This window comes from Nothoprocta perdicaria, unplaced genomic scaffold (genome assembly GCF_003342845.1).
Source record: "Nothoprocta perdicaria isolate Ctin4 unplaced genomic scaffold, notPer1 scaffold_288, whole genome shotgun sequence".
Classification (NCBI taxonomy): Eukaryota; Metazoa; Chordata; class Aves; order Tinamiformes; family Tinamidae; genus Nothoprocta; species Nothoprocta perdicaria.
Genome location: NW_020455519.1, coordinates 237,223 through 264,504, shown reverse-complemented (window position 1 = coordinate 264,504; position 27,282 = coordinate 237,223). Strand labels below are relative to the sequence as shown.

The following is a 27,282-nucleotide window of genomic DNA, read 5'->3' as shown; positions in this document are numbered from 1 at the left end:
CACCACCTCTACCACTACCTTCACCTCTACCACCACCACCTCTACCCCATCACCACCACCTCTACCACTACCTTCACCTCTACCACCACCACCACTTCCACCACCACTTCTACTCCCATCTCCACCTCTACCACCACCAMCAMCAACTCTACCATCATCTCCACCTCTACCACCACCTCYACCATCACCACCTCCACCTCTATCACCACCACAACCACCACCTCTACCTCTACCACTTCCTCTACCTCCACCACCACCACACATCCCTCCAAGCCCCCACGCGCTGCTTTCCCAGCTGGAGCAAACCYGGCCTCCCTGCTCCATCTCCAAGCTTTGCTCGCCCACCATGGGGTCCCACTGAGCGTGGCCATGTCCCCGCAGCTACAGCGCTCCGTGGTGGCCTCCGGAGAGCAGCAGCAGGCAGTCGAGTACCGGATCAGCAAGAGGTAGGTGGCCCCGTGGGGGCTCCTGGGGACGTCCCCATGGTGGTGGCGCTGATGGTGGTGGCTCCTGCAGTGCCTGGCTGAAGGACACGGCCGACCCGGCGGTGGCGGCGCTCGAGCGGCGCATCGCGGCCGTCACCGGCCTGGACGTGCGGGCGCCCTACGCCGAGTACCTGCAGGTCGTCAACTACGGGCTGGGTGGCCACTACGAGCCCCACTTTGACCACGCCACCGTAAGCGGCGGGACCTCGGGGTGCTCCTTGGGGTGGGCCTCAGGGTGGGCACATGGTGGTCCCAGCATGGACTCCTGGGGGGTGCCTGGGTTGTCCCCTAGCGTGGACCAGGGAAGGCAGGTGAGCGGCCAAATGTTGGGATGGATGGATGGATGGATGGATAGAAAAGAAACAGGGAAAGGAAGAGGGAAAGAAGGAAAGAGGAAGGAGGAGGTAAAGAGAAGGAGGTAAAGAGGAGGAGGTGAAGAGGAAGAGGAGGAGGAAGTGGTGAAGAGGAGGAGGAAGAAGAGGTGATGATGAGGAGGAGGAGGAGGAGATGAAGAAGAAGAGAGGGAAGAGGAGGATGGGGCCAGGCAGGGAAGGAGGAAGCCCAGCATGGTTGTAGTCCACCCCACCGTGTCCCTCAAAACCTTGAGAAGAAGGTTCAAAACCTTGTTTTTGAGAAGAAGGTTCTTCAGCCAAGGTGAAAGCAGGTTAAAATTCCCCAGATTTTTTTCTGGAGAAAGGAAGCGAGTGGAAATCAGCTCAGTTGGGGCCAGTTTGGTGAAAAATCTTCAGTTTGTACCCAAAACAAAGGCGTCGAGGCTGGAGTCGCTACTGTGCCCTGCTCTTCCCTGGGGGATTTGCCTGTGGGCCGAGTGGCGCCAGCCCGGCCCTCACGGGCTCCTCTCTCCGGGGCAGTCCAGGAAGAGCCCCCTTTACAGGATGAACTCGGGCAACCGGATCGCCACCGTCATGGTCTACGTGAGTGCCCGCGGCTCCGGGCTCCGCGAGGTTGCAGCTGCGGGGTCCTCAGTAGGGTTCAGAGTGAACACTGTCTCCACAAGGATTTTTGCAGCTGTGTGGTCCTCAGTAGAGTTCAGAGTGAACACTGTCTCCACAAGCTTTTCTTTGCAGCTGTGCGGTCCTCAGTAGGGTTCAGAGTGAATGTGGTCTCTGTGAGCTTTTTTGCAGCTACGTGGTCCTCAGTAGGGTTCAGAGTGAACACTGTCCCCACAAAGATTTTTGCAGCCGCATGATCATCAGTAGGGTTCAGAGTGAACGCGGTCTCCACAAGGATCTTTGCAGCTGTTTGGTCTCAGTAGGGTTCAGAGTGAACACAGTCTCCATGAAGATTTTTGGGCTGTTTAGTCATCAGTAGGGTTCAGAGTGAACATGCGGCAAGAGCCCAGGGAGGGGAGGCTCAGGCCTCCATGTCCCCACGGCAGGACAGCGGGACAAGAGAGGCCTCACACCGCCCTTCCTCATGCAGCTGAGCTCAGTGGAGGCCGGCGGCTCCACGGCCTTCATCCGCGCCAACGTCAGCRTTCCCGTGGTGAAGGTGAGCGGGGGTCCCCCCGGCCCGATGCGGGGCTCCGCCTTGGGGACGCCCCAGGCCAAGGCTCTGTTTCGGGGGGCAGAACGCGGCGCTCTTCTGGTGGAACCTGCGCCGGAGCGGCGAGGGCGACGGGGCCACCCTGCACGGCGCCTGCCCCGTGTTGGCCGGTGACAAGTGGGGTAAGGAGGGAGGCCGGGCGCCGCGGGCCGCCCCCGGCACCCCCAGCCCTCACAGAGTCCCCCGTCACTTCCAGTGGCCAACAAGTGGATCCACGAGCACGGGCAGGAGTTTCGGAGGCCGTGCGGGACCCGGCCCGAGGACTGAGCGGCGGCACCGAGGGACCCGCGCGGCCTCCACCCTGGCTGCAAATAAAGGCAGAAGGAGAGCGGAGGCTGGGAGAAACGTTCTCATGGTCTGATCGATGGCCCTCAACAGCAATTGCTCCTTCTCCCAACCTCCGAAAACCCAAATTTTTTGGCTCTAGGGTGTGAGGAAKACGGTATGTCTGTGGTCATCACTCCGCTCCAGAGTTAACGGAGTTCTTGGTGCATTCCAGAGCTTCGCAAAGCCACAAAGGTCCCATCCCCCTGGCCAGGCCGGGGGTGGGGCCACCTTTATTACTTACAGCTGCTTKTGGGCCATGTGGGAGCCAGGAGGCCTGGATGGGAAATGCCGGAATTTCCCCCTCCCTCCTCCTCTTCCTCCCCCTGTGCAGAGGAAGGCCGGAGTTAGGGAAGAGGGGGAGGAAGGAGCTGGGGCCGGTGGCTTTTCCACAACTGCTTTATTRGTGGGAGGCGCAGGGGGACAGCGAGCAACATGCGAAGTGGGGGGGACGAGGCTCCCGCGGGACGGACGGACAGACACGGTGGGAAAATCGGGAATACTGTCAGGCCGAGCCGGCAACACCGGGTAGCCCTTCCCAGCACTTATCCCAAGCCTGGGTTTCGGGGAGCGCTGGAAGCACCRGGGAAGAGCTGGGCCCCTGCGCRAGACGGCGGAGAGGAGGGAAAAGAYGGAGAGGTGGGAGCATCCGTAACYACGCGCCAGCGGGAAAAGAGCTTTTCCCAATGTTGCCCGACGCGGGCTTCYCTCCCCGGCACCCCAAGCCTGGGAGCTGATTTTAAAAAAAAGGAAAAATAAAGAAAAATACATTTAAAAAGTCAGCCCTTAAGCAGACCGGTCTCCTGCTGCTGCCGGGGCTCCCCGAAACCTCGGGATTTTCCGTTTTGGAAGTTTCCACCGCTGCTCAATTCAAGAGCCAGAATAGAGGCGAGCGGGAGCAGAACCCCCTATGGAAGCAGCATCCCTCGACGTTGGAGGGGTCCTCATCCCACGACGCTGCTTTTATGGAGAAATTAGGAAAAAGCTGGGAAAAAAAAGGGAAAAAATAAAAACCAAGGCAGAAAGCTGGAAAGCGAGGAGGGATTTGCCGGATTTTCCCMATTTGAAATGGGTGAAAAAGGACGAGTGGAGGCTCCGCGAGCAGCTTTCTCCATTATTTATGGAGCACTCTGGATTTTGGATTTCTCGGTCCCAACTGAGGAGTTTCTTGCCCCGGTTTCTTGCCTGGTTTCCTGYTGCCTTCCCCAGGGAAGGGCGGCAGAGTAAGGCCCCGGCTTGCCGTGTCCAGGGAGGAATCGCAAGGCAACAGTGTCTCTCTGTTGGGATAAATCCCGGCCTTTCCCAGCTCTTCCCGGCGCCGCTTCTTCCCCCACCTGCACCTCCTGAATGTAAAGGCTTCATTTAGGGCTCCTGGCACGGGATGTATTTGCAGCCGCCCACCGCAGCTCCCGCCACCAGGCCCGGGCTCCAGCAAAACAGCATTAAAAAAATACTGCTTTCATCATCCAGCACRAGAGGGTCGGGATGCGAAGCAAAAAAACGGGATTGAGATCCACATACGGAGGAAAATGGATCTGAGACACGTCTGCTCTTAAGCCTGAGAGTGGTTTTTAGGAGAKGCCTAAAGCAACCTCACAAACGGCCTCAGGATGACGGGCCCCCAAGGGGAGCTCTGTGCGGGTGCTGCTCCTCCGGGCCACCCGGAAGGCAGCCCRTGAAACGCCTGGAAGCTCCCGGGAAAAGCCAAGGAAGCGTTGGGGTGAAGCAGGTCTTCCCTCCGGAGCGCGTTACCGGCGCCAGCATCACCGGGACAGAGCCCGAGCTCTTCTAAGGCTTTCTCTGCTGCCCAATTTTGGTGTGTTTTCATGCCAAAGGTGCCGGTCTCCGCGGGACGGAGCGCAAGCCGGCTCCATGGGCAGCCACTGGCCCAAAGGCCACGGGGCTCCCGGGCACCTCCCTAATGAGGCCACGTTTCCAGCTGAGGATCCAAACATTGAGGAGGCTGCAAGACTCGCTGAGAAGGGGCTCGTGGTCCCCCCGTTTCCGCCTTCTTGTTCCACGTTGCTGCCCTGCCCAGATTGGAAGCGGGAAGCAGCGCGGAGGCTCCTGCAGGTAAGAGGAGCCCTGAGCTCCCACTGAGGCCGGGTCCTCGTCTGCTTTGGGGGAAAAAAAAGAGATAAAAAACAAACCTAAGGGGTGTTTCAGAGACAACGAGACAACGCCGGGGAGAGATCCCGAAGCTTTTGGATTTGCTGCGATGCCCTCCAYGGATCCGGGCTGCCAAGAGCCCCTTTGCAGTTGGGTCCGAGAAAGCCTGAGAGTTGACGGAGACGGGAATGCCGGGGATTGCAGGAGGCCTTTCCTGGCGGCAGCAGAGAGGATCCTGCTTCTGGAGAGCTTGGCATGATCTTCAGCAGAAGCCAGGAGGTCCCTAACCACGTACACGTCCCGGAGAACTAGTTCTAAGGGATGAACCTCACACCGACTTCTCCTCGCTGCTCAACTGGAGAGATGAAAGGAGATGGATACATCACAGTGGCCTCTGGTGCAGTTTATTTACAACGGGGCTCAGTGCTGAAGAACACCAGGGTATTAACCAGAACACCAGGGTATTAACAAGCAGGAAACACACTACAAAGGGGGAAAAAGAAAAAGAGAGGAGAAAACGTCACACACGAAAATCCAAGTCTTCCCTGCATCTGACTCTCTGGGCAACCAACTAACTTTAAGGTGCCATAAACCTAGCTCAGCAACAAAACCGGAGCTATCACGCGGGTTAAAATGAACACTGATTAAGTTGTAAGAAACACACACGGGTTTTTATATCACACGATAAGGCTCGCAAGTCATCTCACTCCCTCCTCCTGCTCTAAAGCTGCTGTTGCTAAAACCACAACAGCAGGAGCAGCCGTTTTAGTTGTTTTTAAAGCCCCGCAGCCCTCGCACAGGTCGCCAAACACCCAGTAGGATTTGAAATTTTAATGCAGTAGAGTCCCTTGGTCTGCTCCCTCTCTGCATTTCTACATTTTCCTCCTCTATATCCTTCCATTGGATTTAAAATATGCCCTCCTGCCAATCCTACTGTTTCCTCCCCAAGAGCACAAGAGAAAGAGGTAGAGGGGGAAGGAAGAGCTCACTCAGCAATATGCTTTCTAGTAACTAATGAAGATTTTGGAACCTTTTTAGCCTTATATCTCTAGCACTCACCACCTACTCTTGCTGCTGCTGTAGGGCTGACTGCAGGGGCCTGGCTTCTGTAGGTCATTCTGATAAGAAAACACAGGATGTAAGGAGAGAGGTGCAAGACGAAGCGCTCGGCTTGTCCTAACTTCTTTGCCCTAAGAAACGGGGTGCTAATTGCTTCTAGGACTTAATTATTTCAGCAAAACACTAGTTTTGCCTTCTGGGAGGTTATGGAACAGGCTGCCCAGGGAGGTTGTGGAGTCTCCTTCTCTGGAGGTCTTCAAAGCCTGCCTGGATGCCACCCTGYGCCATGTGCTTTAGCTGCCCCTGCAGGAGCAGAGGGTTGGACTAGATGATCTCTAGAGGTCCCTTCCAACCTTAACCATTCTGTGGTTCCATGATTCTGTGATAAGGAAGGAAGTCAGCTAGTTATGATCTGCTTCTCTCCATCCTTCCAATTTTACTGGGATTTTATTAATACAACATGCAACGAAGTTCAGCCTGACACAAACACCAAACACGCTACAGGCGCTGATTCCAGCTGCCTGTTTGTATGCAGCTTCCAGCAGAAATCCCAGCTACTTCCCACACCACGAGCCACAAACGCAGAGCAAAAGCAAGAGGCTCCTTCCACGGGCCGCCCGGGTCGAGCGCCGCAGCCACTCACCACTGGAATCCACCGATGGGCTCTGTAAACCTGTGACGGATCAGGAACGTGGCGACGGCTTCAGCCACCTGGGAAAGGCAGGGAGAACTTTAAAGAGGTGTCAAGAGAGCAAGAAATGCACTTGGTTACCAAAAGCTGCAGCAATTCCAGCAGTCCCACTGCTCAGGAGCCCTTTTATAGGCTTCAAACTGTCTTTTTAACTTTTAAATTTAACTGTTCCCTTCAAATAGAGCCTCTATCTGACAGCACCATAAGGTAGTAACCCGCCCCACCTTTAGTCCCASAGTCCCACCTTTACTCTGAGGCTCACCACGCAATCAGGAGCTGGCAAAACTCCTTTTGGCCACCTCTCACAGTGTTTTTAAAATAATGCCTAAATTCAGTAGGTAAAAAAAAGCCAAGTGAGCCATTATTAAGTGGTTCTTATAAAGAATGCGACAGTAATAATACCACTTATTTGTATTATAAGAAAGATTAATTTAGGAGCTCACTGTGTTGAGATAACCCCTATTTCACACTGGCAATGGAAAGCAGAGAGTTTTACATTCGTGGCAGCCCATGTAAGACAAGGTTTAAAAGCAGCAGTTTCCAGGCCCAGGCTCCACGGTGGCTGTTTCTCATTTCTGCTTCTCTCAAGACGTGCCCGGGCTGCGCGTTGCTCCAGCCCCATTTGTTTCCCATTTGGAAAATGGGAGCCACCCCACTGAGCAAAAGCCAGAGCAAGGCCAGAAGCTGCAGCTTAACACTGGAGGGAGGGGAAAAAGGGAAGGGAGAAGGCCGGGAGGATGAGTCAGTGCAGAGGCTGTCTGATAAGTCACGTCCCCAGCAGCCTCAGAGTTAAATCCGCAGCCTGGGCTRGCCACGGGTCTCCAGTTACAAGGCACGTTGCATCGCAGGCCAGAGCTCCAGGCACGCTTAAAGAATGTGAATTAACCCAGGCTGCTTGGAGAATGGAATCATGGAATCCTTAAGGCTGGAAGGGAGTTTTAGAGATCATCTAGTCCAACCCCTTGCGCACGCAGGGTCACCGAGAGCATGTGGCACAGGGTGGCATCCAAGCGGGTTGGGAAGATCTCCAGAGAAGGAGACTCCACAGCCTCCAGGGCAGCCTGTGCCAGGGCTCTGACACCCTTACTGTCAAGGATTTTTTCCTTAAATTCCTGGGAAACTTAACTGGACAACTGTCCAGACAACAGCCAGTGACACTGTCAAAATGTTGCTGAAATACAACCTTCTGCTGTAGGGTAGGTGAGAGGCACAACAGAGATGATGAAGGGACCGGAACATCTATCGTATGAGGAGAGACTGAGTTGGGCCTGTTGAGGCTGGAGAAGAGGAGGCCGAGAGGGGACCTGGTCGCTGTGTGCAAGCAGCCGAGGGGAGGACGGAGGCAGGAAGGGGCCAAGCTCTTGTGGGTGGTGGCCAGGGGCAGGCCAAGGGGCAGTGGGTGCAGGTTGGAGGCCGGGCAGCTCCATGTGGCCGTGGGGAAGAACTTGTTTGGTGGGAGGGTGCCCGAGCCCWGGTTGAGGCTGCCCAGGGAGGCTGCGGAGGCTCCTGCTCTGGAGACCTTCCCAACGCGCCGGGCTGGAGCGGGTGCCCCGTGCTCTGGGTGTCCCTGCTGGAGCAGGGGGTTGGACTGGATGATCCCTAGGGATCCCTTCCAACCTCAACCATTCTGGGATTGTGYGAGAGGCCTCTTGGGCACGTGAGCTGAGGGACCCACACGCTCGGGCCCCGCAGGGCAGCTCACCTTGTCTGGAGCATCCTCGTGGACCGCGTGGCCACACTGCGGCAGGACTTGCATCTGAAACTTCCCTGCGGATCAAGAGAGCCATCAGAGCTGCTTTTTAAGCAGTCTTAATTCCTAGCAGCAATATTTTCAGCAGGCAATTCCTGTGAATACCGGGGACACCCATTCTAACAACACTAAATACACTGGTGTCTTAAAAACTCTCTGAATTCCTGAGCTCTTCTAAAAGGAATCTCTCGTTCTTTATGAACAGACCTCACTATATTCATCGCAGTGAGGAAGGAGCAAGGAATGCAGAGGGATTTCAAGCCTGCAACGCACACAGTTCCAGCAGAAAGCAAGAACCAGCTGCTGAATTCATCTTTTYTAGGGCAGAAAAATGAAGCCAAACGTTTTACAGCCTCTTGCCAGAGGTGAGACCATGCTTCAGGGTCGACTCTGCTATCAGATCTACCTTAACATGATACCTATCCCTGCTACCCGTGTTCTTTTCCAGCACGGACTGCTCTGGAAATTTATGTAGCCGAGACCAGGAGGAAAAAAGTGCATCCATGGAGACGTTAATCCTTATTTGAGGCCTGCCAGAAATAAAAGGAGACCAGATGGTTTTGGAGGCTCCCAAATGTTCTAGCGGGGAGCAGCAGCAGCAACATTAAAAAAAAAAAGGAAAAAATAGGTTAGAAAAAAATCCTCCCAATGATTCCGATTGCCCAAGATAAGTGCGGCAGCCCCATTCCTGGAAACATTTACTGCTAGACTGAACAAAATCCATGGCAACGGCCCTGCACAAGTACTAATTAGACCTTCTCCTTCTCAACTTTTCCACTCCTGCAACCCCAGACAGGCGGGAATCCCTTGGGAAGTGCCCAAATTCTTCCGTGCGCATTCGTGTCAGTGCAGCCGGCACCTGGTCACAAAGCAGCCCAGCTCGAGGTGCCATCCCAAAGGAGCACGGGGGTAACAATATTAAATATTTACCTTGCATCTGCCCAATTGTTAGATCTTTATCCAGCCTGTCGACACCTACGTTCAAATAAACAGAGGGATTGGTGGAAAGCCAGAGAAAATAGGACTGTCTAAGCAGACCTTTACTAGCGGTTTTCCAAGAGATATTTGGTGTGAAAAAGGCAAAAGGGGCATCAGCTGTGAGAGCTGCTAGGGTGCTTCCCTGCTGCATTTCATGGGAGTGAAGTGACAGGAAAGATCCTAGTCAAAAACGTGAAAACAGACCCTTCCCTGCAACTGAAAAGGGGGCCCAGCTTAGCTAAGCTCTGACTTTCATCTCAGGGCACAAAAAGGGCCCAAAAGTGGCTGCAAAACACTGAAAATTTTGACTTTTAGGTGTAGGCTTAAATACAGGCCTCACTTGTAGGAAAAGATCAGAGCAGGAGGGGCTGAGGGGTAGTTTGAAGGGACCCCGTTTATCCAGCATCATCTCAGTCACAGAGCAAAAATAAAAATACCTGCCCAATGGCAGCAAAAGGCAGCATGTGGCTACATGCTAGTTTGAGACTGGAGGCTCTGATCTCCTTACAGATCTGCAGGGAAAACTAAATGAAGTGGCTTATGGCAATTCAAGATGCTATGCAGGAAAAAAATGGGGAAAAAAATGAGGATAGAAGAGAGAATGAGACCTGTATGAGAGAAGGAGGCCTGAAAAATGAGGAGAGAAAATCTGCACGTGTGGGAACAAAACAGCAGCCAAACAGTAACCCTACTCTCTAAAGYGAGGTGAAAAGACACTGAACTTTAAACTGAAGAGACACCTACCAGCTAAAAGCAGCAGCTTGGGAGTGGGGCAGCTGAGGAAGAGGTTGGATAAGCCCCGGAACCAGCCGTCCCAGTACTTCTCTGTTTTGGCCAGCTCAATTCGCCACGTGTACAGGTGCTCCTTCTTGGTCTGCAGGGAGGAGAAAGGGCTCGGAGTAGCCATGAGGGGAACAGCTCAAGCCAAAGGAGCTTGTGGTGCAACTTGAAAGAGCCTATGGAGAAATATGGACTCCCTCTGGTGGCTTGTACCAACAGACTATTCCTCTTGCTCTTAAATTTCTCTCCAAGTCGCAGCTAGAGTGGGGAGCACGAAAAGGCAGCACAAACCAGCCCTGCAGTTTTCAGCGCTCTCCGTTTGCCTCCTTTTACTAGCACGGAGTTTTCTGGCCATGCAGGAGCTTCCAGACCTGGCTCTCTGCAAGGCCTGGATGACACAGAAACACAAGGTGCCAAGTTGGCTACAACTGCTGCCCTGGAGGATTTCGGACTAGGCTTCAAGGGGCTGTGTGACCTCCTGTGTGCTAATAAGTCTCACTAACGAGCAAAACCAGCGGCAAGCTCAGAAAAGGGCATTCTTTGCTCAGCACAGAAGCCCCGTTTCAGCCCATTACAGCAATAAATATCTGAAAAAACATAGCTAAACACACACACTAACACACACTTGGTCAAGATGGAATCAGCAGAGAGGGACTGGGAAGAAAATAGGAGGCCCAGCTTAAAGTTTTAAGTCGTTGGACCTGGTATTTACACTGATATGATATGAACCAACTGCTAGCTGGTTTTCTGGTAGGGGAGCTCTGTGGAAAGACACAAATGTGTTGAAAACACAGCAAGAAATTCCCTACCTCTGTGTCATCTTCTTTCTTCCTTTTGTTGACAGAGCCTCCCCCTTCGTCGTCCTCTTCCTCCTCCTCTTCCTCTTCAATAATGCCCTCCACTATGGCTTTAGGACCCTCAGGACTGGCAGCCCCTTCACACCTGTGAAAATAAAACCAGAAAATGATTCCTTCCCAAAACACAAGTGTGTTTTAACCTTGAGCCAACAGCAGTTTCTCTGACATTGGCTCAGAAAAAAATCCCTCTCTAAGAGCACAAGTGGCTGCCCCCCTGTCCTGTCCCCCATTGAAGATGGGGACAGGTCAAGACACAGCACTGAGTGACCACGGAGCAAACGCAGCCCAGGGCAAATATGAGTGGCTACTGAGAAGAGAAGGAGGTGAAAAAAGCCACAGCTTCCTCCCACAACCCCTCCTGGGCCACTCTTAAAACAGATAAATTAAGCAATCCCTCATAAATGAAAGATATTATAGCCAGAAAGCCAACATTTCTGAATATTTGTTTCCTTAATGCACACAAAAGAGCAGCCAAACTAAGGAACACAACCAACAGCAGGTAWTTTTTTAAAATATGGCTCTTTGGTAAAAGAAGAAAAATATGGCTGGGTTTTCTCCGAGTGCCATGACTGGACCCAGTGCCATTGGGGACATTGGTTGGGATCAAATGGCATCACATTTGGATTTGCTTAAAGAAGTTGTCACTTTCAAGCACATCCRTGTTTTGCCATATTCATGTTTCATCATACTTTAAAAAAAACACAAGAAGATGGAAGAACAGCTCAAAATAAAAAAACAACCTACTCTTTGACTTGACCGACCATAGAAACTCTCGCAGATTCAAGATTTCTGATTTGTCCACTCTTTACACTGGAACAAAAAATGAAGAAAGGCAGAAATAGTTATAAAACAGAAGTCAAATAGGCGTGTTCCYAAGTAACCAGCAAGGCTAGAAATAGGAGCAAAAAGCCCTTTACAGATCACAATTTACCCAAACCATCCCCAAATTATCTGTGTGTGGAAGTTACTCTGAATACAGACATGAGGCTCGAGCTACATCACTGTTTGAACACTCCAAGTCACTGCGAGTTGCTTATTTCCTTACAAGGGAGAAATGTTGATGGGGAGAAGGCAAAATAGTGAGACCCACTTCTTTGTGGAGGCAGCAAGAGGGGAGAAACTATGTTGGTTTTTAGGAACAGAACCAGCTTTCTGCTCTCCAATCTGCAAATGGAACCAGAAAAGCCCTTTCTTTTCAAATTGAGCTGCTCAAGGTGTTARCAAGTCTTGCTGCATGGGAACTCCCAAGTTCCACTTTGTGTAGATGCAAAAGAACCACGAAATGATCCAAAGARCTGTGATATTTGCACTYACACCAGCAAAACCTGCTCTCGGCRGATCATTCTSCATTCCCTAGCCAGCTCTCCCAGAAAATTAATTATCCGTGAGACCTCTGATGCTAATTGGGGAAGCGAGCAGGGAGAGGACAGACACAAATCATATAAACCTTGTTTCCTCCAAGAGTCAAGCTAAAAAGGCCTAGGGAGCACCGAAGCTCCTGTGTTACCTCCACTCAATTGCATTCTCAAGCGACTTGAATGTTTTGGGACGACTCCTTAGGAAGTTCTGCATGCTGTTCAAAGCATCCATGGCTGTCCCTAAAGAAATCAAGAATAATAATGAATATTTCCACTTTAYGGCATCTAATAAATTGGCTTGTCAGTTTAAATGGGACTGGCTWTCAAGGAATAACCCAAGACACAGCYGGAGCTCAACTGGGRATTTAAGACAGTTGAGCACTGCCCTAAGCCTTCTAGTTATACTTGCCCCTATCGTAGGGGATTAATATTTGAACTAATAGAATATTCAGATAATTAAAAWATATATATATCAGCARACACTCATCAGCATCACATACTATTCAAAAAACATGGAAAAAAACCCAAATAGGAGAGCCCACCTGGGAAAAACAAAAGGAGAGATCACAGCAGGAAGACTATTTTACACATGGAACATCTATTAAGAGGAGGGAACTGGCGCTGTTTTAACTACCAAGGGGAAATATGTTTGGGAGGACCAAGAAGGATCATTATAGAAGAGGGTCGCAGGGCCCTGCGCTTACCTTCCACCACATCGATCATGCAGAGACCCAGCAAACTCGGCACGAGATTGGCGGCGGCCGTGTGCACCGCGATCGCTCCCCCCATGCTGTGCCCGATGAGCATGACCGGCGGCGGCAGGTCCCCATATAGAGCCTCGACCACGTCACCGACGTCCCTGTCCGAGTGGATTTGCAAGATGCGAGGAGAAAAACACAGATCCGAGTCGGGCTCACAAAGATTTGGCCTCTCTAAAGTGCAGCTGCTATGGGGCAAGGGGCATTTTCCAGGGATTTTCCACAAGGCACCTACCTCCAGGTCCTTGTACTCAAGTTGTCGCTGTGAAATGTGAATGTTGCCTCACAAAAATAACCCAAATAACAGCAGAACTAAGGCCTGAACCCTACTGAGGTCAACAGTAGTTTGAGAGAGACTCAAAAGCATCAAAATTGACTTTCTTGACAGAAATAAAGTCACAGGAGCTGGAAATATGAGCAATACTGCATCTAGTAAGTGGCAAAGAAGCCAAAAGGAATGCTGACCTGCTTGTTTGCTCTGCCAAAGAGAAAATTACACGAAGATTTAATAAAAAAAAAACCTCAAAAATAGCCATAATTCAACGCTCTAGTATAAAGGCTGATTGGGAGTAAGTCTGAGGCTCTTTGCTCAGAGCACAGGCCAGTTTAAAAACAAAAGGCAACTTGTTTTCCCCCGTTAGCACTGCTCCAGATCTTGAAAAGAAGAAAGCCCCCTAATTATTTCACAGGGTTTCTCCTCAGGACATGGGCACATGAGGGGCCGCCAGGCTGCAGGCACGAGCAATAAGGGATAGAATGGAAGTCAGAATTCATTTCACACATGGCCTCCCCACAACAAACCCAGTGGATTTGTTCCTAGGAAGGTTACAGAGTCCTTCATGACTCGACTGTTCCCAGGAGAGGGTCTCTTTGTGCTAAACGTGGGCATGATCTGATGGGATTAGCAGTGTGTGTTTGCTTTGCTTGTCRAGAGGGGGATTTGCCTCCCAAAGCAGATCATTACGGGCCCAAAAGGCAGCTCTCCACAGGCCTGCAAGTCTCCATCTGTGACCCCTGTTTTGGGGATTGCCCCCATCAAGGTGAGGGCACTCTCCATGTGCACTCAAGGAGCAAAAGAAGAGCCAAATTTGGGGATTTCAAGTCAAAACGTCCAAGTCGGTTATGTCTGAGGAAGCCTTTTCCGCCTACTAGAAAATTTCTAGGACGTGTTTTAGAGTGTTGCTAGTTTGAAGTGTTTAGGGCAACAAAACTACTGATTTTTAAACTGGGTTTAGGCTTGAGGGCATCTACAGAAGCAGTCTGGACTTGCTGTGTGAAGACATAATTCCGAGAAAAATTTCAAAGCATTCCCAACTGATACAGAAATGAAACCTGTCCCATCTGCTCACACGAGGTCCCTCACTTCCCAATATTTCAGTCACGAAGAACACACTAATTCAGTCAAGAAAACAAAGCAAAGATTTGTGAACAGAGAAATATCGAGGAGAAAAGCACAATTTTCCTTACTTTGACATAGTTTCTGCAGAAAGATCTTCAGGATTCCTAACTTTGGTCTCTCCTAAAAASGAAAAAGAAAAGTTACGTTCACATAATGCAGCTGAGAACCATCAGAGCCCTCAGACTTGGACCTGGCACTAAGCCACTAAGGTAGAACCTACTTCTGTTAATGTGAATAATGAAGACAACCAGAATTAYGGAAGCAGTTGATACTATTCTATATTATAACCTGGGCGCAAGAAAGACTCCCTGGGTCCATTCCACATTTGCAATGTATTTCAAATCTAAGCAGCACCCCTATTTCTATGGTAAAGGYTGCCTATAGACTGAAAATAGGAAGGAGAGGTTGCTGCACATGTTTAGGAAGGATGAAGCCCATGGCCTCATGCAAAAGTACAAGGAGTCCCTGCTTTTCTGAGGTGAAGTTTGATGGTTGTGGATATCTAGAAACCACTTTTCCATCCATGATTTGATTTTGTAGCCTCTGAAATGAGCCATTTTGGGGAGAGATTGATTATACTTCCTTGTACTCAACTGCAAATATATACATATATATTATGTTTATATATATCTTATATATATCCTCTCTATATATTATCCTATATATAAAAAAACATATATTTTTATGTGTGTGCGTATAAATGTACTTATATGATATTAAAATTTATTACTTACCATATTAACTTTTATTACTCACCATGGCCTCGGAGATCTAAAGCCACAATCCTGCACTGAATCCTGTTAATGATGGCAGACTGCAAGAAGAGACCAACAGAATTAATTTGCAAGGTGACACACGTGGCTACACAAGGGCTAGTGACACCAAGGCTGCCCTCAAGGTGTCAAACAAGAACCTCCCCCGCCAACAGAGCAGCTGAACCTGGATGGCACGAGGTCCATCCTTTATCTGTGTAATTTGGGGTATTTTGGGCATGGAGGAGAGGAAGGAAAGAGAATCAGCAACACGATGTGACGGAAGGGGAAGGTTTCCAGTGCCCTGAGCTTCACCCAAACCCAACTCCTTCGGCCCAGAGAAGCACAGGACATCATGCAGGGAGCTGCCAAGGCAGAAGGCAAAAAGAGAAAGAAGTATCCTGCTCCCCTGGGCCATTTTTGTATTTTTAGAAGCTTATTCTCAACGTTTTCCCATTTGAGGTTATATATTTTTAAAGCTCTGATTCATTCCAAGCCTCTGCCACTCGAGTGCTTGGGATAAACTTGCATTTCAAAGCAGCCACAAGAAATAATTTGACACCASCTACATAAAGAGATGGGCTAAATGCTGTTGTTTTCTCCACAGGCAGAGTCAGGTGCAAGGCACCAATCCAGGTGAATCTCATACAGGAATCTCATACAGGATTTAACTTTGCTAATTTATGGCAGCATAAAAAGGCAGTACCTGTGAGGGCTCGTGTTATAACTGCAGTCACTTCATAGTCAGTTAATTAGGTCCAGATGTTGAAGTGTAAAACCAGTATTTGCTCTTAGGATTAGATTTCTAGAGAAGGTGGGAGGGTCTGGCAAAAAACTCATTATTTAACGCAGGGGAACGTGACTCTATGCGCTCGTCTGTCTAATTAAAAGCAGTGACCTTTCCTACAGCTATTTTGGGCATTAAATAAGCTGTAACGATAAATACAACGCTAGCAGAGGAAAAAGGATCCCTCCATTTTGACCACTAATGATCTACGAGCAATTAACGGCAGAATTAAGAAAGACAGACACCTAAGACAAGCTCCACCACTCCCAGGAGCCCTGCATCTGTTTCTGGGTAAGCCAAGCTACACGCACTAATTAACCTAACTCTAACTAACAATTCAGTACCAAAATTACAGCACTTTCTGCAAGTGCTTTTATTTTACTTGCAATCCCCTAATACCATTTTCTTCCTTCACTCCCTCCTTTTTATTTTTCTGAAGCAGGGGAGTGTTTAGTCAGTCCACTCATTCCCATTGACCCCACATCCCTTCATGCTTTTGGGAGCTGCTTAAGCAGCAAACAAGATCTCTGGGCTGGTCAAAGAAGAGCCCAAACAGGGAATGATGCTGCTGTGATGAGCTGGAGACACTGACCCTTCACCAGGAGCCTTGGCAAAGTAGGTGGGCAAAAATAAGGATATACTGTGATGAGCAACGTCGTGGCACGTCGTTAAAGCAAAAAAAAAGGATGTGGCAGATGTAGTTGTGGATGCTGTTGCTAATTAAAGCCTAGATAATAAACCTTTGGATGTGCTTTGCCTATTCAACATACGCACTGAGAGTGAAATATGTGGATTTGAGTCAGGTGGGCAGCAGGAAATTAGACACAGAGCCTTCTGAACTGGCTCTTTTTTACCCCTGCTTAGTGGGGTTGAGTGATTATTTGTTTTAGATGCTTTACAGGTTATATGTCAGCACAAGAATCTGTAAATCAGCAGCTTACTTACAGTAAACACAGCCCAGGAAAGAGCAGAATGGCCTCCCCCATGTAACAGCAGCAAGACAGGCCCCTCCGATCCGCTTTTGTAAATTCGAAAAGTGTATGAACAGTTAAGGACATCTCAAAGTTAATCTGAAATGAGCTGAGTTTCAYGTATTCTGGAGTCCCTGACATGCTCTGCTCTTGCCTAAAGGCCTCGTTTCTGCCTCTAATCAAGCAGGATACACAACCTAAGCAGAACTTAACGTCTTTTAGCTTCACGAGTTCATCTTCCTGCCACCCAGGTCTCCCCCTCCTCCTGTTCATCATCTGCCTGCAGCTTTTTTAATTGGGGCACAAAAGGGAATCCAATGACCAAGAGAAAAATCAACACAGTTGGAGCACACACTTTAAATTACACAATTTTGATTCACAAGTGTTTTCCTTTCACATCCAATAAAACATATCAGACAAACCTGAAACCAAGATCTTTCAGGACGATACAATTATTTTCTAGGGTAAGATGCTTGACTAAGGTGCATGATGTTGCCTCACAGGATAGGGACATGGAAAATTGAGTTAAACTATCACTAAAGTGTCACTAAGGGGAAGGCAAAGAACAAGGAGTCATGGTATTGTGTTCATGTTCCACAGGTTATCCTCTGCTCCCCTGTTCTCCTTGTGTTCTTGGAGAGCTTCACCTATAATCTGATAATCTCGTCAGAAAACGGAGTCTCTTTTCATCCATCTGCCCCTGAATCCAACTATTCAAGCTGGGAAGACTATCCCAAAAAGCCCCTTTATGCTTTTTATGTCATTATTTATGAAGCCTCGTGGGGGTGTATGACAGGTTACAAGGTCAGACAAGGTGCAAATCCTGAAAAATTCACAGGATCAATTCGACAAGCACAGTTATTGAGAGCAGAAAATAATGAGAAGCTGAGCAAAACAACCAGGTGAGAGGATTTTGCTCATTTTAAAGCAGGGCATGCTATTGGCATCGGAAAAATAATGAATACACCAAAATCTGGCTACAGAAACAGTTTGAAATGTGCTTTTCTTAATGGCCAAGCTAGGATWCGCAGGCTTGAAACCATGCAGCTCTGTAAACGACAAGGTTGTGCAATTTGAATAGGAAAAACTGCTCCACTTGGCAGTCGAGCATGGCAGGAGTTTTTACAACTGCTTCTTTGCATGTCTGCAACGCGCTCCAGGAAAAGCTTTGGAGGCATTTATGGAACTCAGGGAATTAAAAGTGAGGGACGAAGCTGTTTAGCAAAGTTCACACAGAGAGACATGACTGAGCRAGCCACAAACTCCATTCTGGTTCTCCACCCACGATCCATGGGCTTCATTTGGTTTAAGCAACATGAACTACAGATTTTTTTTCCCTGTCCTATTCTGCTCTTGGAAGCATTTGCTCAAAATTATATTTAGTAAATAAAGCAGTGACGGGAATCACCCTTCCCAGGCCTCGTTACCTCCTATGGCATCTTAAGGGTCGGCTCAGCAGCTACAGCTTTGTTCACTGAAGCTCGTCCATGAGAAGAAAAAAATGGGGAAGGACAGAACAAGGTAATTCAATCTGAATTTAAAAATAAATCAATCAAATAAAAGGATATATCCTTGCCGGTTTCGTTTTCTACCACAACATCTTCCATAGCTTCAAAATATTGGCTCCAAAGCACGGGTGAAAAATCACGCTTTCTTCCCGGGCTGCAAGACAAGAAGGTTGCAATAAAATAGAGGTATTTTAAAGTCTTTCATTTGAATGGACGCATGGTGGTCACTGTATGCAGTGCTACAAAATTGCTCCAACAAAATCCCCAATAAAACCCTCCAACTCGCCGATTTGTGAATCACACAAAGGCCACAAACCCAGAGCTGGAATCTTTTTATTTACTAGCCCTAGACTATTCTTAAAGTCAGCACAACCGGCAGCATTTCCATGCCTGGAATGCAGGAACTCATCCTGAATTCCTGAGTCAGCCCATGAATCACAACTCAAATAAAATACATCCCTCTCCCAAGTCACCTTGACACCWCACGCTTGCAAAGCAAAGCGTCAGCTATTTCCTGAAGGTTACTACTAATGTAGAAGAGGATATAAGAAATTCAGCATCTTATGGGGGAAAAACGCCCAGGAATTAGGATTTTTGAGATTACAGCTTTCCTAGCAATTCCCTCTTTTAAAGGTAGCTAATTTCTGTAAGAGTTATCACCCCCAAAGATAAACAAATTGCCCGTCATGGGGTGGTTGATAGAGAAACCAGGCAGAGAAAATTAAATGGAAGTTTCCTGAGGGTCCCTGCTTGGAAACATCAGGGGAAGCAGAATAAATTAAATGTGTCACATTTGAAGTTAATGGCGCTAAGTTGTAATTACAGCTCAGGTGTCCTGGAATCCACTGCAATGATTAAAACTTGGACTTGTTTGTAAACAAGTTCTAGTATTAGAACTCTGTAGGACACTGGTAGGACAAGGGAAAAGGAGAGGATTAAGCAATTTCATCCTAGGTTTCCACATCTCCATTGCCTCAAATAAATSTAATGGCCACGGACTACAGCTCCCTGGCTTATCCTTATCCTCTCCTACCTAAGGAATCCAGGTTTCYGCAGGTAACAGGTACAGCATCCCTTGGAATAAGCCGGCGCCTTCCTATCAGTGCTTTGCACATCCAGGGAATAATTCCCGAGTGGAGGCAGTAAGACCAGGCCTGATTTTCCCAGGAGCACATTTGCAAAGCATGAATCATTCCTCAGCTGCAGGGAGCCTCATTCCCTCTTTCCCAAGCYGGGCTGCAGCCTCCTGACATCACAGCAGCTCCTGCATCCAACCATGCCTTAAATTAGCCCGTCCTCTGAGGCTCATTTCTAGCTGTATCTAGCACCTTAGGGAACACAAAATTCCCCCCCAAAATAATGGGTGAATGTAGAAGACTGGACATTACATAATCCAGGACTTTCAAAAGTGCCTGGCTGATAAACCAATATATTAAAAAAAAAAAAAACCCTCCAATCAAAACGTGCAGCTGGGCCCTCTCTTCCCACTCCCATTGCTAATGGGAGGCTTCTGCAATCACAATGTTCCTGATGACTCAGTTGATGCCAAATCTGTTTCCCAAGCCTATATTCACTGGGAAGGGGGGGGATGCTAAAAGGATAATGCTTAATTTTGGCAGTGCCATAATCAGACTAGTGGCATGAGGAACAGTGCCCCGTTTTAAGAGGCTTTTTTTGCACTTGAATTCCTGTGGGGGAGGCTCRGAGCATCCAAAGCAGCCATGGGGGTGCAGGGTGCAAGACCTTTGCAGAAGAAACCTGCTCCACGGAAGAGGTTTCTCCAGGTTTTTCTGCTTCCTTAAACAAATAAACAARCAAATAAACAAGTAGCTTTTCAATTTGGTAGAAATAAAACTATCCCCACCCCGCTTGACACTTCTAGAGTAGGAAGCATAAAACATCCACCCCCTGAATGTGCCAAATCCACCTCGAGGGGCTCCAGACTTCAGTATTGTTCTTGTCAAGCTTCARTTAAATGAGATGTATCCCGAAAAGTATGAATCAATTCCACTCCCTCAGATTAATCTTTTTGAACGGATGAAAAAATATATTTATCACTCAAATCTTCATCTCTCGAAGGAGCTGCATAGGTGTCCAGTATTCAAGATGACATTTGCCAAGACATTTAAGTAACATCCTGATGGGGGAAAATCAAGCACTCCCACTGCAGATGAGGATCCCCAAAATACCAATTTGGACAAGCCCAAACTTGTTGGGAATTCCAGCAAACTCATATTGTTGATAAAGCTTCATGATGATGATTGTGTTGYCTTCTAGGACAACAGGAGCTGCCACAGGGAGACACAGCAAAGGTCCCTGCAGCTCTGTCACCTCAAGGTACCAGCTCCATGTGGCCACATGTAGGTGCCAACGTACAAGAGACCTTCTTGCTGTCTCCAGGCGGGGCATCTTCTGCATCCCCAGCATCATGTTTCCCTAACGGAGGGTAATTCCCGTTTACCATCCATGTAAAACACAAGTCAGCTCCAGCCAGAGCTCCTTTCATGGCATCTGTGCCACAACTTTCATGGCAAATGCCACAACTTAGTTATGTTTTGAGCAAAAAGGAGTATTCCTGTTTGCTTTCAAGCCCACCAAATGATAATGACTGCCTATTCTTTGTAATATTAAAGACTGCATCATTCTCCAACACACTATCCTTGTCACACACTTTTCAGGCCAAAAATCCTATTTKCTTGCCTGTGTCCTGTCCATGTCCCACTTTGCACCATTCCCGGGTCTTCCTGGAGATGGAGAGAAAAACTGCCCACAACGTGGATGAWTTTCTATTCCCTAGACTTAGAAAAATTACTTACTACAATCTATTACCTGAYTGCAGTCAGCCCTATGTTTTAAAAAACTACATTATTCCAAAAACATCTATTTTGTGAGTGATGTAGTTCAGATGTGCAGTTAATGACACCAAATCCATCGGCCTTTTCAAATGCTGCATTTCAGCCCTACGACATTTTTTCAGCCTGTTATAGCTAGGGTTTGGGTTGAGCGTCCTGAATAAATCCACTTGATCAGCAAATACCATCCCTCTAATTGTATCCTTTCACAYAGATAATCCCAAAATCTGGCAAACAGCAGGAATTTACCAGGGATCTCTCTTGCCAGGAGAGCAGAAGGTTTGTTCCTAAGGCCTTGTTTCCTAGCAGATAGCTAGCTAGYAATGAGAGGATGAGTCTTCACACTTGCACACTAATGTTATGAGCCCATGTGACAGCGAGGAGGAACTGGAGCTGCTCCAGTTGTCAGTGAGGGTCTTCTTTGGCTCCAACAACCTCCTGTCACAAGTGGCAACACCCTCTAAATCTCTCCAAGGAGGCAACTGGAAAAGATTGGGAGAATCTTCTGGAGGCTGGAAAACAGAAATGACTTGATGGAGTCTGATCTGTTTAAAAACAAAGCCAGGAGGTRAGGGGCTGAAAGGAGATTCCTGAGGAAGAACAGGGAAGAGCAGAGCGCTTGGAACCCATGGGATCTGCCCCGAGCCCTCCCCTGGCAACGTGGCACTCTGAGATAGAAGTATTAATAAATTCCTCAAAAATCCAGCTTATTAAGAGGTAACAGCTCCAGAAGGAACACTAGCAGTTCTGCGTCAGATATACGGAATATGGGAGAACTACTAGAAACTCCTGTGTTTGCAGGGGAATTAGAGCAGAAAGTGAAGACGACCTGGGAATTAAAAACCGTTGTCACCTCTGATGCAAATATTTACAGACTACAACTCAAAGCAAAATACTTGTTCCAAGCAATATCCGGGAGTGTCCAAGACCTCCGATTTCATAACCACCCCCTAACAGGGCAAGAACCACCACACTATTTTCCACAAAACAGCTGATTTAAAAAAATACCAGTGTCTGAACCACATAAGGCAATCACAGTGCTAAAATTAAAGCACTACAGCACAAATTGGCCTTTTTCTAAAGAGGAAAAAAAATAGCATCTTAAAATTATTATTATTCTAAAGGTTCTTTTTCCCCAGCGATACATCAGCACATATTGAAATGGAGACATGAAGCCAGCCAAGAGCAGCTGTGATTTTGCACCTTCCTTTGCTGAAGCCACATTCTGCAGAGCAAATATTTAAATGGACGGGGCTAATCGCTGCCTTTTGGAAGCATCCAGCAGACCAAAACAGAACCGGATCCAACCGAGCCACGTTTTTCAGCTCAAATCCAGCCAACTACGGTAGCAGAATTCCTAAATAAATTCTGGACATTCTCTGCAGCTGATTTTATCATTTTGCGCAGCTTGTTCTCTCCAGCACGTAATATAAACATGCACAAGCTGCAATGGAGCAACAGGAGCCTTCGCGGATGGATTTAGGAGCCTCTTTTGCTCACTGGTTTGTAAAGGGCCTTTCTTCCAGTTATTCCCTTAAAGGAAAGTTGTAGCAAACACTGAAAACCATTTCTAGGCATATTTTTTTCCCTGATGACCTAGCAAATACATTTACAGCTATTTAAGCAATTATAGGACTGAATATATGAGAGTCAAGAGGGTTAATTCTCAGGCTCTATTTGAGCTACACCAAGGCACATCAAATATAAGCTAATATGTGAGAACCGTCGTGCCTGGCAAGTTGCATTTTARAAGTCTAAATATTGACAAAATTTTTTCTCTAAGTTTGCCTTCAATACACTGAAGATATAATTTGTTTCTTTATAAAAATGTTTGGGGAATGAATAAGAAGAGAGTCGTTGTCATTATGGAATTAAACGGATGAGATCTGATCATCGTCTTTCACATAACGAGGTCTTGGGACCATCACACACACCATTTTTATTCATAGATTAGAACATAAATGGAAATTCTTCCTCATTTTCACCTCCAATTTGGATTCTCAAGCCTGAATAACCTAGGTCTATAAGCAAACTAGCAAAAAAACTAAAGTATAAATACAAAGGTCTGCACACACAAGCTGTTCCAGCTGTCAGGAGCTGTTTCCATAGCTCTTGGTCTTTACTGGTCACACCAGCAGCTTTGTAAACCCCATTATTTGATTTGCTTGGAGAATTCTGGCCATAAAGTTTGATTTTATTTCCCTTGAAACTGAGGGAAGGCCTCAGCGACCGTGGTACATTTCAAAGGCAACTGTGGACAGATTTGCTCCTTAAAAGCTCATTTTACGTGTCCTTTTTTTTTTTTTTTTTTATTGGAGTTCCTCTCCCTTGTGTGATGTTCGTGTGCAGCATGAGCCAAAAAGATGCACCAATTCCCTTCAAAAAAGGGGAAAAAAGGAGATTTAAACAACATTGCTCTCTTCAGTGGAGCAATTCAGGCAGAGAGCACTTAAACACAAATAGAGGCAGTGAGTGCTACGCTGGCAAGAGAGGGCATTTCTGGAAGAGCACACGTGCAAGGCTGCAGACAACAGGGTCGTAATTTAGGGGCCGCCAGGTAGCAGAAATCAATGCAGAGCACTGTGAAATACGAAGAAATTCAGCGTACATCTTGTAAGAGGCTGTTAAAACTATGTTGCAGCAGCCATTTTAGCCATTCAGCTCTCCGGGTTTCATTTAAATATTAATACCAGCTTTATGCTTGAATCTAGGATTTGGGACGCTTACTGCCTCACTGGGGTTGTCCTGTCACTCCACGCTGCCTTTCCAGCCCAGGGCAACTGGAGCTCGAGAAATTTCAAGTGTTGCAGTAAATTATTTCTCTGTTTGCCCAGAGCAACGTTCCCTGCTCCACCTTGGGCTTCTCAGGAGCTGCTTTCACCTGCCCACTGTGGAGCAAACTGCATCTTCCCAAGGTAGCTGTAATCCCAGCTTGGATGTGGATAATCGACACAAACACGCACAGGAGGCGAGCGGTCACTGCTGAACTGCAGAAAACAACTTGGGGGGGAAGGAAGAACAGAATCATGCCCAAAAAAAGGGGAAAAAAAAAAGAAAAATCACCTCTGTTGTATGGATGAATTTAGCATTAAAGACACAGAGAAATTGTGTGAAGAATGAACTTCTGCTGAAGTTTGATGTCCAGTTTTGGGTACTGCCATCCAAAAGCAAAGCTGAGCCCTTTAAGATCAGCAGGAAAGAGAGAGTTTCGGAAAGAAAAAAAGGTTCAAGGATAAGGAATTTAGTCAATGGACTAATGAAGCTGATAAGCAAGGGGCTGGAAGATTGACATCCAGAAATGTCAGAAATCTATGAAACAATTTTACTGTTTAGGAAGAGGTCGCTTGAGTTGGACATGCAGGGCGTAAAACAGCGGGAACAACTTCCATAGAGAGAGAGAGAGAGAGAACTTGAGGTGTTTGCAGGAAATTGAAGAAAAAAACAACTGCAGCGTGCAACGACAGCCTGATTATCACCTCCTAAGGGAAAGGACACTGGAATTCCTCATCCTTAAGCACAACAGCACATTTCCTACCAATTAAAAGGTATTTTACATGAATGTAACAGTTCACCTGGGATGAAGAAGTGAAGGAAGCAGCATCATGGGGGCTTTGTCAGCACCTCATGAAGTTAATGGTCCATAGGCTTTCGTCTAATTTACTTGTGCTATCAAAAGAATGGATTATCAAAAGAATGGATTTTCACAGACTGCTACGCTGACGTGGAGAACGTACCCACAGCACAGTAACATTTTGCAAGAAAATAGAGAATTATGAGCCTAAGGGTGAAAAGAAAAAAAAAAAACCTAACATTAAAATAACAGGAGCTCTTTAGCTTACTGATTTGGAGATTTTTGCACATCAAATGATGCTGCAAGAACTTCTCTTTTGATATTCCAGTCCTCACCTCCGTGGAGACTCCTGCCTTCAGGAAACACCCAAGAGCAGCTGACACCAGTGGTGAGACAACCTGCAAACTGATTTCCATCCTCTTTAAGGTCACCTTGACATCAACGTTGTAAGTTTTTAAATTTATTATTAAATTGTGGCAACATCTGTAGTCAAAGGAACAACGTGACATGGTATTTATATTGCCACAGGTGTAGGCACTGCTTTATGGGGAGAATTAGATAGTTTGCCTGAATTTAGGGTACAAAACCAGTGTAAAACACATTGAATCTTGCATAAAAAAAGCACAACTGTGTAGGAAAGCTTATGGGTTAGTGACTTGCTCACAATAATAAGGTTCAGCACAGGATCAGGAAACGGAGCCCAGTATTCCTGACAGAAAAAAAATCTACAGAAGTCATTCAAAATCACTTATTTCTCATTTCTATGCTTTCACTAACAGTACAAATGAAATCCACAGTACAAATCAAATCCTTAAATACGAGATTTTGGCTTAGACTTAAAGCCGTGCCATTAAACATGTAAAGGAAGCTTGGTTTTAAAGTGAACTCTCATTAAAAAGTGACAAAGATCTGATAACATTATTCTATATGCTAACTATATCAGTTACATTGCATCTATCCAAAGAGTTTTGAACWTTGACTGCAAAGGAAAATTTTAAAGTATCCACAACATATCTAAACAATTTATTTCAGGCACAGTAGAGTRGTTGTCTTTTCCAGTATTTCTCTTAGTTATCTGCTTTCATGCATCAGGGCAAAGGAGATTTCCTGTAGGAATTGCAGGATATTTTTATCTTCTAAATAGAGCATTTTGTATCACCAGCAGTAGTGCAAAGCACACCTGGAGCTGGCAGACACTGAAYGCAGAGCATGAGATTTTCTCCCCTTTTCTTTGGGAAAGCTTTTGCCAAGGTGGTTCTTGTCCCAGTCCTCTTTATTTCCTCTCAAACACAGCTGAACTTATCTGCCAACCTTCCAATCAACCTTCTTGCCCACAGCTTCCCAAAGATGGTCTCACTCCTGCCTAAAAAGGCTTGACATCTGTTTATTCGGTGCTGGACCATCCCAAGTGAAAAAACACCTTCCTTCCTTCAGGCGCACGTGGCAAAAGGACTTGGAAAAAGGGGCTACTAAGAGGGAAATTGGGTGAGCAAAGATGTTTTGCTTTATTGAGCTCTCAACAGAAAGATATGGAGAAAGTTTCATAATGAAACCACCTATCTGATTAGTCTCAGGGAAATGTATCTGATRAGCAGGGGAAAGCCAGAGCCGGTGCTTCCAGAGCCTCAAAAAGAAGGTGACCCAGAGGACCAGGCTGCCCAGGGAGGTTGTGGAGTCTCCTTCTGTGGAGGTCTTCAAAACCCACCTGGATGCCACTCTGTGCTCCGTGCTCTGGGTGTCCCTGCTCGAGCAGGAAGGCTGGAGTGGATGATCTCCAGAGGTCCCTTCCAACCTCAACCATTCTGTGATCCTGTGAGGACACCCAGTCCTGCTCTGATTCCAAACGCCACATTTCCCATCAGGAGGCCGCAGCCCATCCCAGCACCTTCCAGGCACTTCCCTTCTTCCCAGCAGGACGAAAATCCCTCCTGCAGCAACAGGTTCCCTCTCCTCCGAGCAAGGGGCAGCCCCGGGCTCACGTGCCCCAGCGCTGGGCAGCCCCCCACCCCAAACCCCCAGCAATGAGCACCTCCAAACCCCCCCTAAGCACAGCCCCAGTGCAGAGAACCCCCAAATTCAGCCCACTCCACACAGAGGGCCCCAAACTGATCAAACAGGGGCCGCTCTGCTGCCTTCTCACAGCAAAAATGACTCATTTCTACCCCCCAAAAAGCACAGAAAGGAGCTGCCCCAAATCTTGCAGTATTTGGGGGCAACAAGTACCCCCCTAACCCCCACAACGAGAATTCCCTCCCCAAAAGCTCCTCCAAAGAGCAATCCCCAACTCCCAACGAGCAGCCCCCCTCAAAGAGCAGCCCCTCAACGACCACTTCCCAAACCCCTCCAAGGGGCACCTACTCCCAGCCCTCCCCACAAAAAACACTCCCGTTAAACCCCCCAAACCCTTCCCAACGACCAGCTCCTCCAACAGCCCCTTCCAAAGACCAGATCCCCCCCACAAAACGACCAATCCCCCGCAACGAGACCCCTCTACCCCATAAACCCCTCAGCAACGACTGTCCCCCCTACCCCCCCACCTACCCCATGCGCATCTTGGAGCCGGACTGGCCGCCGGGCATGGGGGGCCGCGGCGGSAGGCGCCCCAGGTGCAGCTGCTTCTCCAGGGCCGACATGGCCGCGGAGCGGCGCTCAAGGACACGGCGGCGGCCCCCGAACCGACACCAGCGACAGCGCCGAGCGCCGCCTCAGTCAGCGCCGCCAACCCCC

General features: G+C 47.9%; 2 protein-coding genes across 3 annotated transcripts in view; one reads left to right on the top strand and one right to left on the bottom strand.

Annotated features, from left to right (window-relative positions):
- The window catches only part of P4HA3 (prolyl 4-hydroxylase subunit alpha 3), an 8,325-nt gene extending 6,007 nt beyond the window's left edge, over window positions 1-2,318 (top strand). The window contains exons 7-12 of the mRNA XM_026041543.1: window positions 382-446; window positions 517-676; window positions 1,358-1,420; window positions 1,929-1,997; window positions 2,077-2,173; window positions 2,248-2,318. Coding sequence (XP_025897328.1) covers window positions 382-446; window positions 517-676; window positions 1,358-1,420; window positions 1,929-1,997; window positions 2,077-2,173; window positions 2,248-2,318 — 525 coding nt within the window. The remainder of the gene's footprint in view (window positions 1-381; window positions 447-516; window positions 677-1,357; window positions 1,421-1,928; window positions 1,998-2,076; window positions 2,174-2,247) is intronic.
- A 725-nt stretch (window positions 2,319-3,043) lies between these two features.
- On the bottom strand, window positions 3,044-27,240 carry PPME1 (protein phosphatase methylesterase 1). Of its 2 annotated transcripts, none has more exons than XM_026041555.1 (14): window positions 27,097-27,240; window positions 18,193-18,286; window positions 16,599-16,691; window positions 14,871-14,928; window positions 14,183-14,234; window positions 12,662-12,816; window positions 12,107-12,197; window positions 11,344-11,409; window positions 10,552-10,684; window positions 9,707-9,836; window positions 8,915-8,959; window positions 7,937-8,001; window positions 6,187-6,254; window positions 3,044-4,967 (listed from the first exon to the last, which is right to left on the bottom strand). In XM_026041555.1, the coding sequence occupies exons 1-14, from the start codon at window positions 27,186-27,188 to the stop codon at window positions 4,949-4,951; spliced, it is 1,161 nt and encodes a 386-aa protein (XP_025897340.1). In that variant the 5' UTR covers window positions 27,189-27,240; the 3' UTR covers window positions 3,044-4,948. The 2 variants fall into 2 exon arrangements, with proteins under 2 accessions (XP_025897340.1, XP_025897341.1); XM_026041556.1 differs by lacking the exon at window positions 3,044-4,967 and adding an exon at window positions 5,546-5,602.
- Between the last annotated feature and the right edge of the window lie 42 nt (window positions 27,241-27,282).